The sequence below is a fragment of the Mytilus edulis genome, chromosome 2, assembly GCF_963676685.1.
Source record: "Mytilus edulis chromosome 2, xbMytEdul2.2, whole genome shotgun sequence".
Lineage (NCBI taxonomy): Eukaryota > Metazoa > Mollusca > Bivalvia > Mytilida > Mytilidae > Mytilus > Mytilus edulis.
In genome coordinates, this window is record NC_092345.1 from 64,569,705 (window position 1) to 64,584,899 (window position 15,195).

The window sequence follows — 15,195 nt, forward strand, 5'->3', positions numbered from 1 at the left end:
AAAATGAATAACATGTCATATATTATTACTTCCTTACTTCATTAACAGAGCTCATATCTTACATGCCTCCTAAGATATATTTCAATTAATGTAACATAAAAGAGAATTTGAGAAACACAGACCTTAACAAAAGGAAGGATGGATAGATGCTTGCAGTTCAGCAGCAACTATTACAGTTTTATTCAGGATGAGAGCAAGTTAATGTATTATAAAGATGCACCCTGTTTTGCATATTGATGGACATGCTCAGTCATAATGTCTTGTGTACTAGTTCAGAAGGTAACAGTTAGCAGCAAATGCAAATTTTAAGAAAATCTTTGGGTCATTTCTGTCACATTTATTTTTCTCATAAATTGTTTTGTTATAAATTAGGTAGTTAGTTTTCTCTATTTTAAATGTTTCAGATTTTCATATTGGGGCCTTTTAAAGCAGACTATACAGCAAGGGGTTTTCTCATTGTTGAAGGTCATATATATAGGGTTGACTACAATTTCTTTCATTTAGTTCATTCGAACTTTGTTGAATTAAGTTGTCTCAATGTATACAATAAACCAACTTGTTTTCGCGGATACTTTATTTCACGTTTTACCCTTTCTAAACCACTTCACGGCTATTTAGTTTCCCGATTTTCTGATTTATTTGGTGTAGTAACAGAAAATATTCAAGTTTTGATAATTGCGACGATTAATATTCACATTATTTTTCTGTTCGTGAAAGTCGCGAAAAATAAATCGCTCTCATAATAAGTTGTTTTACAGTATCACATGACATCTTCTTATTATTAGATCTAAGATGTAAAGCAAAGTTAGCCAAACATCAATTTTAACAGATTTCTAGCTGAACATTTTTTTTCAGCTAAACTGTACTTGACAAAATGTTTTTCAGTTATATTTAAGGGAAATTAATAGCAAATATTATTACTCTATTCCATACAGTTTGTAGTAACCATTTAAATCCAATAACATATTTAAGTTTTTTCTCTAAATTTTCTTTTTTTATACCACCATGAAGGACACTTTCACAATTTCAGAAAAGCATAGTTAAATTTATTGCATTTTAGAACATAGACCTGTCAAAACCATCAAAGACAGAGCAAATTTTGAAAGTATGTCAAGTGAAATTTTTGAAAACAAAAGCAATTACAATCATACAACAGATGAGATCAGTTAAGGGCATACCTCAAAGCATGACGAAACAGTCAGGTTTATTATCTTAGAAATACATTACATGCATGTTTCATTAGAATCAGTAATTTTGATAGGCTGTCAACAATCACAAGGCACTCCAATATCATATTTTATTTCCCTATCAAATACAGTAGCTATGACAGCACCTGTTATCTGTGACAATGTTAAAACAATTTATTGAAAAACAGAAGAAAAGCTTAATATAACTCTTAAGTTCATGGTTGTAGCATAAAATGTAATTATAAAAATTGAATGCTTTATTTTATTATTCAACAGAATTTTTAAAATGTTGATCATGCTCACAATTTTAATATGAGGCACTTCTGCCCACCATACAAAATGTTGCTGGTAATTGAAGTCAAAATAACTGGGAAATATTCAGACAAAAATACTTTAGAGTTTACATAAGATATGAAAGATTTAGGTAAGTTTACTTTGGTTTACCTGAGATCTGAATGATTCAGGTAAGTTTACTTTGGTTTACCTGAGATCTGAATGAATCAGGTAAGTTTACTTTGGTTTACCTGAGATCTGAATGATTCAGGTAAGTTTACTTTGGTTTACCTGAGATCTGAATGATTCAGGTAAGTTTACTTTGGATTACCTGAGATCTGAATGATTCAGGTAAGTTAACTTTGGTTTACCTGAGATCTTTATGATTTAGGTAAGTTTACTTTGGTTTACCTGAGATCTGAATGATTCAGGTTAGTTTACTTGAGTTTACCTGAAAGATCTGAATGATTCAGATAAGTTCCCTTTGAGTTTACCTGAAAGATCTGAATGATTCAGGTAAATTTACTTTGGTTTACCCGAGATCTTTATGATTCAGGTAAGTTTACTTTGGATTACCTGAGATCTTTTAATGATTTAAGTAAGTTTACTTTGGTTTACCTGAGATCTGAATGATTCAAGTAAGTTTACTTTTGTTTACCTCAGATCTGAATGATTAAAGTAAGTTTACTTTGGTTTACCGGAGATCTGAATAATTTAAACAAGTTTACTTGGGTTTACCTGAGACTTTAATGATTCAGGTAATTTCACTTTTGCTTACAAAGATCAAATATTTTTATTGCAATGATTGTCAGTTGTTTTAAACTCATCTTGTCATAATCTGAACAGCAATAAACTATGAACATGTTCAGTTGATCTTGGTGATAAAATTTTCAAACAAATAATAATAGCAGAGTTAATTTGCCAATATGTTTGGAATAATACCAATCAAAATGCAATAACTTCAAATAATGTGGTATACTTCATTACACAATGCGAACAGCAACTTCCAATTTACATAAACAAAACAAGTAAGTTATATCATTTAAATACAATAAATAATGGAAAATACCAATTTCTAGTTGATTCTCAATTTGCAGTTTGTTTTAATTTGTTATTGAAACAGATGATTAACTTCTATCACAAGTTAGCATGCTATTTGTAATCTTGTTTAATGCAGCTATTCAATTTGATTTAATTGTCCTCAACATACAAGATCAACTTGCTGGACCTGTTTAAATGTATTTATAGTATCTTTAAAATTTGTTTTCGCCAGGAATTTTTATTGTTAAATGAATATAGAATGAATGTAAATGAGGTTGAGTGAGGAAGCGATCTTGTAAAATAATTATAAAATATATAGGGTTTTTTGATGTTACTCAATTTTTTAACTGTCTGAAAATTAATCACAGTACAGAATACTCACAAAAAGCTTGTTAATAAATATAAAAGAGAGTAAAATGCAACAAAAATTAAACTGAGACAGATGAATCCAAACACTGACAAAAAGTCCTAAACCAGTATACCTCCTTCCTTTGAAGCGCAGGAATAATCTTCCATAAAATCAGTAAGTAGTGGTGTGTCAAATGAAAAATCTCATGTTATTCATCAAAACTACAGGTAAATTATGAAAGTAGTGAAGTACAGTTTAAAATGAAAACCAAATTAACTTTCCTTTTTATGTTGTTCAAATACATGTAACTTCCAATAACAATTTTTGAAGTCAATACTTCACCGCAGTATAAACTCATCTGACATAAACATTACCAATACTTTATCACTGTCTAATTGTTTTACTCATCCATTTTGTCATCATGTCAAATTATTCATCATTATCCTATTCTAATCCACTTACACAAATCACAAAACAGCTTACAAATAACACTTATTTTCAAGAAGTACAGGATCACAGGAAAAACTGACCCAATTTTGACTTCAAACAAGGGATGAATGGAAAAAATATGAAAATATATCAGGTCTAGATGTGTGTGCTCATTATTTTGAAGAAAAATCATGCTAAAGGTTGTGTTTATTATTTTGTAGAAAAATCAGGTCCAAGCTAGAGTGTTTATTATTATATAGAGATATCAGGCCCAGGCTAGTGTGTGTTCATTATTTGTAGGGACATCAGGCTCAAGCTAGTGTGTGTTCATATTTGTAGAGATATCAGGCTCAAGTTAGAATATGTTCATTATTCTGTAGAGATATCAGGCCCAAGCTAGTGTGTGTTCATATTTGTAGAGATATGAGGCTCAAGTTAGAGTATGTTCATTATTCTGTAGAGATATCAGGCTCAAGTTAGAGTCTGTTCATATTTGTAGAGATATCAGGCTCAAGTTAGAGTATGTTCATTATTATATGAAGATATCAGGCCCAGGCTAATGTGTGTTCATTATTTTGTAGAGATATCAGGCCAAAGTTAGTGTGCGTGTTCATTATTTGTAGAGATATCAGGCCTAGGTTAGGGTCTGTTCATTATTCAGAGAGATATCAGACTCAAGTTAGTGTGTGTTCATTATCCTGTACAGATATCAGTTCCAAGCTAAGTTGTGTCATTATTTTGTAGAGATATTAGGCCCAACCTAGTGTATGTTCATTATTCTGTAGAGATCTCAGGCCCAAGTTAGAGTATGTTCATTATTCTGTAAAGATATCAGGCTCAAGTTAAAGTATGTTCATTATTCTGTAGAGATATCAGGCTCTTGGTAGAGTCTGTTCATTATTTTGTAGAGATATCAGGCTCAAGTTAGAGTACATTCATTATTCTGTATAGATATCAGACTCAAGTTAGAGTATGTTCATTATTCTGTAGAGATATCAGGCTCGAGTTAGAGTATGTTCATTATTTTGTAGAGATATCGGGCTCAAGTTAGAGTATGTTCATTATTCTGTAGAGATATCAGGCTCAAGTAAGTGTGTGTTCATTATTCTGTAGAAATATCAGGCTCAAGTTAGTGTGTGTTCATTATTCTGTAGAGATATCAGGCCCAGGCTAGTGTGTGTTCATTATTTTGTAGAGATATCAGGCCAAAGCTAGTGTGCGTGTTCATTATTTTGAAGTGATATCAGGCCCAGGCTTAGTTTGTGATCATTATTCTATAGAGATATCACACTGAGGCTCAAGCTAGTGTGTGTTCATTATTCTGTACAGATAGCAGTTCCAAGCTAAGTTGTGTCATTATTTTGTAGAGATATCAGGCCCAAGTTAGTGTGTGTTCATTATTCTGTAGAGATATCAGGCCCAAGCTAAGTGTGTTCCTTATCCTGTAGAGATATCAGGCCCAAGTTAGTTTGTGTTCATTATTCTAGAGATATCAGGTCCAAACTAGCATGCTGATTATCCTGTATAGATATCAGGCGCAGACTAGTGTGTTATCATTATCCTGTATAGATATCAGGCTCAAGTTAGGGTTTGTTTATTCTTCTGTAGAGAAATCAGGCTCAAGTTAAGAGTATGTTCATTATCCTGTAGAGATATCAGGCTCAAGTCAGTGTGTGTTCATTATTCTGTAGGGATATGAGGCTCAAGTTAGAGTATGTTCATTATCCTGTAGAGATATCAGGCTCAAGTCAGTGTGTGTTCATTATTCTGTAGGGATATGAGGCTCAAGTTAGAGTATGTTCATTATCCTGTAGAGATATCAGGCTCAAGTAAGAGTACGTTCATTATCCTGTATGAATATCAGGCTCAAGTTGGAGTATGTTCATTATTCTGTAGAGATCTCAGGCCCAAGTTAGAGTATGTTCATTATTCTGTAGAGATATCAGACTCAAGTTAGAGTATGTTCATTATTCTGTAGAGATCGCAGGCCCAAGTTAGAGTATGTTCATTATTCTGTAGAGATATCAGACTCAAGTTAGTGTGTGTTCATTATTCTGAAGAGATATCGGGCTCAAGTGAGAGTATGTTCATTATTCTGTAGAGATATCAGGCTCAAGGTAGAGTATGTTCATTATTCTGTAGAGATATCAGGCTCAAGTTAGTGTGTGTTCATTATTCTGTAGAGATATCGGGCTCAAGTTAGAGTATGTTCATTATTCTGTAGAGATATCAGGCTCAAGTTAGAGTATGTTCATTATTCTGTTGAGATATCAGGCTCAAGTTGGAGTATGTTCATTATTCTGTAGAGATATCAGGCTCAAGTTAGAGTATGTTCATTATTCTGTAGAGATATCAGGCTCAAGTTAGAGTATGTTCATTATCCTGTAGAGATATCAGGCTCAAGTAAGAGTATGTTCATTATCCTGTAGAGATATCAGGCTCAAGTTGGAGTATGTTCATTATTCTGTAGAGATCTCAGGCCCAAGTTAGAGTATGTTCATTATTCTGTAGAGATATCAGACTCAAGTTAGAGTATGTTCATTATTCTGTAGAGATCGCAGGCCCAAGTTAGAGTATGTTCATTATTCTGTAGAGATATCAGACTCAAGTTAGTGTGTGTTCATTATTCTGAAGAGATATCAGGCTCAAGTGAGAGTATGTTCATTATTCTGTAGAGATATCAGGCTCAAGTTAGAGTATGTTCATTATTCTGTAGAGATATCAGGCTCAAGTTAGTGTGTGTTCATTATTCTGTAGAGATATCGGGCTCAAGTTAGAGTATGTTCATTATTCTGTAGAGATATCAGGCTCAAGTTAGAGTATGTTCATTATTCTGTAGAGATATCAGGCTCAAGTTGGAGTATGTTCATTATTCTGTAGAGATATCAGGCTCAAGTTAGAGTATGTTCATTATTCTGTAGAGATATCAGGCTCAAGTTAGAGTATGTTCATTATTCTGTAGAGATATCGGGCTCGAGTTAGAGTATGTTCATTATTTTGTAGAGATATCGGGCTCAAGTTAGAGTATGTTCATTATTCTGTAGAGATATCAGGCTCAAGTAAGTGTGTGTTCATTATTCTGTAGAGATATCGGGCTCAAGTAAGTGTGTGTTCATTATTCTGTAGATACAGGCTTACAAGATGTTTGGCCATAAGACTGTACATGTATCATGTGTGGTGCATGTGTGTTCATCAGACTAGATATATCAGGCCAAGGCTTTTATGTGCTAGTTTATCTTAAAATATAAGACCCAGGATAGGTGTGTTCATTATTGTGTAAATATATCAGCTTAAAATTGGACAACTATCTTACAGATAAAAGAATGTTGATATACCAGGTAATCAACTATAGGTCACAGTTAGTCTTCAATAAAGAGAAAATCCATACTGTGTAGTAAACTATGAAAGGAATCAGAATGTCTAAATGTGACAAAATTCAAACAAGAAAATTTTCTACCTGATTTACGTTAAAACAATTGTCTACTAAACATGTAGGCCTAGGGTCTCCTTAGTAAAAAAAATGGTTTTAAACTTGAGGTTGGAGGGATTTGGATATTATGCTCCTCCTATATCTTAACTCAGTGATTCTGTTTCTTACCTTTTTAAAAGATTTGAACACATGGCATTTAAACACATTAGAAGGTCCATCCCTAGCTATATAACTCCATATCTTCAGGTCTTGTGAGTCGTGAGATACATAAAATATTCTGTAATTATAAAATAAATCAAAACTGAGAGACAATTCAATATTGATTTGTGCATGAAATATTGCCGAAAATGAGCTTTCAATCTAAAAGTAATTATTTTGCTCTTTTATGTATGCAAAGGCATTTTTCTTCTTAAAAATGTTTTCCTTTTCTAGATAATAGAAACTTAACTGTGAAAGCTTTATTCTGCATATTGTCAGGCACATTATCAGAAGTAAAGCATAAACATGAACTGGTTTGTAGTCATTCAAATGTTGCAGTGAATAGCATGTTGTTTCATAAAGAACGCCCACCTTTTTCTTTATGCTTTTATACATGACAATCTCATTAAAATAAGAACAACTGTGTTTAAGCATATTTTTCATGTGAAAATCATATTTCAATGTACTTTTGTATTTTATTCTGCCAGAAAAAACTGTTGACAGTTTATATATTACCAGATCTCTATCTTTCAAAAACAAGTTCAAAGAATCGTATGGATTAAACCGGATGTCAAAAATATAAATTAATCATATTCTTTGATCACATGTATAAGATTTAAAAGATGATACATTTTCTTATTCCAATTACAAATTAAGTGCAATGTACTTCAAACACAGCCAGTTTGATGAGAAGTAAACATGGAATAGTAATTAAACAAATGCAGTATAACTCTACACCTGGATGTCATTAGAGATGTACATTTATCACTGCACCAATATGCATCAGCTCCTGACAGAGTTGGCTGAGGGGATGATGGGAAATTGATTATTATGTTACATGATGATCACTGTCCCAAGATGCAATTGTCATCAATTTTAATTTTATATATATAAAAGTAGGATTTAAGTCTACAATTAAAATAAATTTCAGGACCTGAACTTCATCAAATTGCTATTAATCACAAATAATGCAATATCAGTGCAAACTCGTAGGTTTTTGTTTAGTAATTACTAAAGAGTTCATTTGAACTGAAAGTTCTTAAAGATGTATTGTATACATGTATAATGCATTTTTAGTTCTAATTTTTTTATCAGTTTCCCCTTATACCTAGTTGATTATTTTGTTATTTCAGACAGCTATAGTCAGAAATTTTCATGATGAGGGCTTTGAACTCTGTAGATTGCAACTATTTGAATCTCGAACTGTATGACAAAAACTAGTCCAATAGAGGACCGTTAGCCATACACACAATTATGGCAACATGAGTAAGCTAGTTCATATTGATATATCAGTAAAAATAATCTCCTTCCCAGTCATACACTTGTTCATTTTAACAAAATATTTAAATTGTGCATGTATTATGAAGTTTAAGAAACATTATTTGCACAAAACATTCAAACACCAATTCTGTGTTTAACAAACAGCTCATACTTACCTAAAGATAGGATGCTGCATCAACATTAATCTTTCCTCCGCTGTTTGACCATCTAAGCTTTTCTGAAAATATGAAGACAAATATGGTTGGGTTAAATGTTTCTGAGAAACTTATCTATCAGAACTAAGAGTTCATATGCTCTGTAAACCAATCAGACTGATTAATTGTGATTTTACACCACAAGCACATAGAGTATGTCATGATATATAGGCAATTAAAGGCATTTGGGTTTTTTCAGCTCAAATCCGGATAAGGTATAAAATTGACATGAAATGACAGTCATTTTATTTGAACTCATGAAAAAATAGCTATGAATGCTTGAAACATAGTAAGCAATGGGGATATGAAGTAAATCTTTAATTTCTTCTGATATATCTAATCAGAAAAATTCAAACGTAATAATATACCTGATTATGACAGCATTTTAACAGGTCATCTGTATCCCTTTCACAGAAATGTAAATGTTATTGTAAAACAATTGATTTTCTGGGTGTTAGACCAGACTGAATATAATCTGAATTTCAGTGTGAATGTAAACATTCTCAATTTTATTTATATTTTTCAAAAAGAAGTGACCGGATTGTTTTTTACCAGTTGGTGAAAATATACTTGAATTTACTGATGAAATTTTTCACTCTACCTCTAATATGCACCTTCATGTCTCTTCTCCTGTGCCGAATTGACCTTAATATCAGTAGTAATTGTTAACTCCTGTAACTTTGCAAAATTCCCATATTTCATAAGAATTGTACATGCAAAAAACACTGCTATTAAATCCCAAATGGAATTTTGAAATAACATATGAAAAATTATCTTTTGCTATTAAAAGGATCCTTTACCGTGCTGAGGTTGTGAAACTCTGTCTATATATTTTTTTTAATAAGATTTTTTTTTTTTAAATAATTGAAAGACAATTATGTCATTATCTAAAATGGTTTATAAAATTTCAAATGTACTCGAACCATACGGAATTGGAATTGTTTTCAATATTCCTTTTAGAGCAAAAAAAGAGATAATAAACAATAGTGAAGTTTTATGTCATATAAACTTTCCCTCTAAAGTCATTATCCACTTGTTGTTCCATCCATTATCTTGCAGGAAATAATGGTTTCCTTCAAATTACTACTTAACCGACGAAACTTTTGTCACAATGAAATTAAATCAAGGAATGAGCTACTTAATCACTATTACCGAGACTGACAATGACAGATTTCACCTTCGACAACCAAAGATGGAAATTGTATATTTCACGCTTTTACATGGAAAAAATTCTGACTATAACCAAGGAGCCATTGCGTATCATTACACTGTTATATATGACCATAGGGAATGTTTGGTAGTCAACAGTAAATCTACTTTCCTGTCTTATTTTAAAGTAGGTATTGATCTGATAACTGAGTTTACACTGGCAATAATTCCTCCAATACCAATGCTGTTGTCATCAAAGGGCCATTGAACATGAAGCAATCGATGTGACATCGGTGATCAAAACTAGACAATGACTACAAATTCCCCCTTTACAAACTATAATGAATATTGTTAAATTAACTATATTAGAGCTTTTGTATTTGTAGACAGCTGACAATCCCCTTAAAAGCTTCGTTTCCATTTGTATCAGTGAAAAACTTGTCTTGTAAAGGCAATCAGTAGTTGACACTTTACAGGACATTCTTTTATTTACTTAGACTTTATTGTAAGTGATAAAGATTTAACTACAAATAAACTCATAACTATAATTGGTTTTAAGTACTAGTAAACGCATAACAATACATTTTTGTAATTATTTTATTAGGTGTCTCCTGAAGGCTTAATACAGAAATTTAAAGAAACCAGAAAAATATAATGAGAAAATTCCAAGTTCATAGAGTAATTCATCCAGCTTAAGCCCCAGTCCCACTAGACCACGATCGCACCACGCTCACCGCGATCTAATATAAATCGCGGTATGAGCGGCATGAAAATGTAAATTTTCGTTGCTTTCACGATGCTACTACGTCCTCTCTACGCTTCTACAAAGATCCCGCTACGATTATACCACGTTCTCATCGCGCTTATTCTGCGACCTCACTACGCTTATCAAGATCTTTCTACGCTCTTCACGTTCTCACTACGACCATACCACGAGTTATCCGATTGCAACACCATCTTACTGCGATTATAACACGTTCTTACCACGATTATACTACGTTCATAGCGCGATCTTACTACGTTCTCAGCAATAACGTTAACATCGTGTTCCATATCAATACAGTTCAATTCCTTCTATTTCTGATTAAATCGTAGATTTCTCACAAACTATACAGTCATGCCACCAAAATCTACCAGAACATGCGGGCATGGTGGTAGGAGTTGATGTAGAGGCAGAGGGAGCAAAGTAACGAATCTTAATCAAGCAAAGATGTCGGACCGACCAATCCAACCTAAATTACAACCTATTGCTGGTCCATAAAGCTCAATGACGATATTTTAGTGAAAGATAGCAGAGATGACATAGATGTATCAATATATATAGGAAGATGTGGTATGAGTGCTAATGAGACAACTCTCCATCCAAGTAACAATTTATAAAAGTAAACCATTATAGGCCTCGGTAAGGCCTTCAACACAGAGCCTTGGCTCATATCAATCAGCACGCCATAAAGGACCCAAAATATTACTAGTGTTAAACCATTTAAACGGGAAAACTAACGGTCTAATCTATATAAAAACGAGAAGCATGGTTGAGCCGTTAGAGAAGATGGATAATTCCATTCAAACAAACAAAATCTAGTGAGCTTTTTTTATATATTTCATGTGAAAACGACAATGAGAATGATGGTCGTAGTGTGAACGTAGTCAGGTCGTAAGAAGAGCGCGATGAGGACGGCAAGGGCGTGATAGAATCGTACTATGGTCGTGAACAGCGTGGTATAGTCGTAGTGGAAGCGTAGTTGGGTCGCAGTGAGAACGTGATGGTCGTAGTGAGGTCGTGATAACGTCGCTCTGCGATCTTAGCACAGTCTCTCCGAATAAAATCACGCTTTCGCTACGCTCTCGCTACGATTGTACAGCGACCTTTGCGATCTTACTACGATCTTAGTGCACTCTCACTACGCTTCTACTACGACCTGATTTCGCCACGACCGCACCACGATTGTTTTGAACATGTTCAAAGTTGGCCATGCTCTTCACGATCTTGAAGACCTCACCACGACCGTGATACGACCTTACTGCGATCTACACGATCGCACTACGATCATCAAAATTTGCATCTTTTTCACAGATCGTAGTGCGATCGTGGCCTAGTGGGACTGGGGTATTAAGTTATAATATTGATAAATATAATTAGCAAATTTCCATTTAATAATTACTTTATCAAACATGTTCTTTCCATATCTTTCTATCTGTGTTCAGCAAACCTTGTGCTAGTATTACATAGAGAGTAAAAGTCTTAACTTATAGTTAAAAAATTAAGTAACCAATTTAACACTTTAATTAGATCTTTGAGTATTGTTTTCATTGGTATAAATATTGACTTTTTTATCAATGATCTAAAACCAAACTAAAGATCATTTCTAAATACCTGAACATTTACAGATCAACATTCTGTCCATACCTATATTTTGGCATTGCACAGGGTGATGCTTTTGCTCAGACTGTTAACAATGTCTTTACACTAAATCCATTAGATGTTGGACAGAGTATATAAGATTTTTTTTTTACGATACAGGAATTATTTGTTGTTGTCATTATTGGCTTTGAACTAGCTTTCAGTAATTCAGATCTGTTCTTTGTGTCTTAAGAGTTATTGTAAGTTGTTTTTGTGCTTTTGATCAATCTGATGAGGTTATCCCTTTCCAATTGATTTTTGTAGTTTGTTCTCATGTTGTGCTGTTCCAGGTATGAGAAGGGTTAGGGCCATTGGGCACCAGCAAACATGGATTACCCAGCTGCATTGTATATGTGCCTGTCCCCAATAAGAAGCCTGTAATTCAGTGGTTGTTGTTTGTTGCTATATATCATATTTTTTTTCGTTAATTTTGTATATTTATAAAATTTAAAAGGCCATTTTCTCATTTGAATTGTTCTACATTTGTCTGGTTGCTGTCTATTGTTGAAGGCAATACAGTGACCTATAGTTGGTAACTTTTACGTCATTTAGTCTCTGGTGCAGAGATTATGTCTCATTGGTAATCATGTGACATATTGTTATTTTTATATTAGATTCAAACAACATTTCTTAGAGTTTATTAGATGTAACATTTTTGTGTGGAAAACCAAGACCTTTTTACAGAAATCCACACATCTTTCAGATCATTTTCTTTTGGCTTCTTTTTATTGATTTATGTTTATAATCTAGCATCACCACAATCAATTTAAAATTGTAACAACTTATTTCAATTAAAAATACAATACAACTACTTCAAAAAATATTTCCTAGTATTGACTGATCTTTTTACATACTTATTGAGAGGGTTCAACTTTTCTCTAATCCTCTTTTAAAAAAAAATTGATTTGTAAAGACAGACACTTATATATAAACCACTTTTTTATAGCTTTAATGAGGTCCATTTGCCATATTCACAGGAAAAAATATAAAACATCAAATTAAACAGTTTTCATGCTAATCTATATGTCTATGGAATCTGGACTAATTCTATTTGTCTGTCTTAGATTCAAGGTGTCATTTGGTTATAGTGTATACCCTTATGTCATTTTAGTGATTAATATATTCTTATCTTTGAAAAAAAGCCATTTTGATATTGTTTTAACCACTCATCTGCACCAAGGGCAGATATGAGAATTATTGCATTTAACTTTAAAATAGGTACTTTGGTTCAAATTGATTGTATGATAGATTTCAGGAATCTAAACTTTAACATAGGTAAAAATAGCACATCTTTTTCATAGTCTTATCTGATCATGTATGGAGAATCCAAACGCAAGAATATTATTGTACCCAACATCACATCAAACTAGAAATATGAGTTAACTAATAATAATAATAATATAATAATAATTCTTTATTTATTTATTCTTTAACTCACAAAGGAATGCCCCTGCACTGTAATACTATTACATGTAGTAAATATTAAAGCAGGTACATTTGATTATCTCCCCTTTAACATGTTGGACCAGGATTTTATGCCTTTAAGGTCATTCAGAGGTAAGCCTTTCCACAGAGATATAAAGTTTCATCAATAAATATCTAATTGTTATCAAGGAGATAACCTTTAAAGAGAATTTTATCAAATACAATATTGCAATATTGAAGTACATAAGTCAGTTGGATTATCTCCCCTTTTACAATTAGGATCAGGTTATCTCCCCTTTCAACAAAAGGATAAAGATTATCTCCCCTTTCACCAATTAGGATCATGAGAATATTTCTTAAAGCACATCCTCATATAGTTTTCTACATCTGTGTAAAGTTTCATTAATATCCATCCAGAGTTTAGGTGAAATTATGATTACACTGAACACTGACAGACAGATGGACAGTATGATTCCCACATATCCCCCAAAAAACTTTGTTTGCAGGAGTATATGAACAAAATGTAAGTCACCGTTAAACTTATCAAGGCACCACACAATAAAACCTTTAAAATATTTTTGTTGAATTTCAAAGTTTTTTTTACAGCTTTTCAGAATTCTTGGTTTGGCAAATATGTAAAAAGCCAACAAAAAGCAAATACATAATATACCAGTTTTTGTGAATATGAACAAATAACCTCAATCAGCATTTTCATATTATACCATAATACAGACACTTGAATTATTACCAACACTAGGAGATTTCTACCAGAAGTAAATCATTAGACATAATTGGGCAAATATCTGGCTATTTATTTACTTCAACATCTACATCTTACACAATTGGCGATAAGACGCTGTTACCCAGAAGCATGAAACGTGAGATTTAATAATCACCAATTCAGTTTGATTACATATTGATCATTGTCCATCTCCGTTGCTTTTTCTTATATTAGATCAAATTTGTATTTAGCCGACAAGTTCGACAGTGATGGTATATTCAATCTATTTTATATCTATTGATGGTGACGCTTTGTTAAAGGTCATTAATGAGGTTACACAAGTACTACCGGTATATATGTCTAGGATTACAACTCAATAGAAGAAATGATCTTCAAGATTTTGACTGATTAGTCAGCATCTTTTTTAAAATATAAAAAAAATTAAAGAGTTCCTCTGAACCCTTTGTCTTGTCTGTGATTGCTGCTGTCAGTGTAAAATTGTGATGTTGATTGACAAAAACTAAGTACATTTATCAGTAAAGTACAAACAAAAAAAAAACGAAATCTAACTTTTTTCTTCAAATGCTATTTCTTAATCTGTTGAAAAGGCTCATTTCCAAAGTTTCAAAACATTCTAAGAACATTTAATAAATTCATTAATGTCTTAAAAATGTTATCCTTGACATTGTTATAAGTTTAAACAAACTAAGTTCAATTATCAATAAAATATAGGTGAAAATTAGATTATTTATACATTAATTTGATTCAGACATTATCTCTTTATAATAAAAAAAAAACTTTTAACAAAATTTCCTAAATTTTCACCAAAGTCATTTGAAGTCTAATAACCTTTAACTTAACACTGTATGTCCATGTTAACTGCCAAAAAAACTTTTGTTTTTTAGGTTAAGTATAAATTATTTTTACAATTTCACTTACTGAGAATACTGCCTTTTGATCTTATAAAAGATTCTGTCTAAATTTGATAAAAAAAATCTATGAAGGTTTGACAAAGCTATTTATTTCTGAAAATTTAAACCTTAGAATGTATCTAATACTATCTGCCAAAAAACCTATTTGTTTGTTTAGCAGTAAAAATAAACAGCTGCGCCATGAA

At 32.3% G+C, this 15,195-nt stretch overlaps 1 protein-coding gene across 2 annotated transcripts in view; it reads right to left on the minus strand.

Moving 5' to 3' along the window:
- The window catches only part of LOC139512685 (carboxyl-terminal PDZ ligand of neuronal nitric oxide synthase protein-like), an 83,230-nt gene that overhangs the window by 17,893 nt on the left and 50,142 nt on the right, over positions 1 to 15,195 (minus strand). For both annotated transcript variants that reach the window (XM_071300487.1, XM_071300486.1), the window contains 2 exons: positions 8,344 to 8,405; positions 6,878 to 6,986 (listed from right to left, as the gene is read on the minus strand). In XM_071300487.1, the coding sequence (XP_071156588.1) occupies positions 6,878 to 6,986; positions 8,344 to 8,405 (171 nt within the window). The remainder of the gene's footprint in view (positions 1 to 6,877; positions 6,987 to 8,343; positions 8,406 to 15,195) is intronic.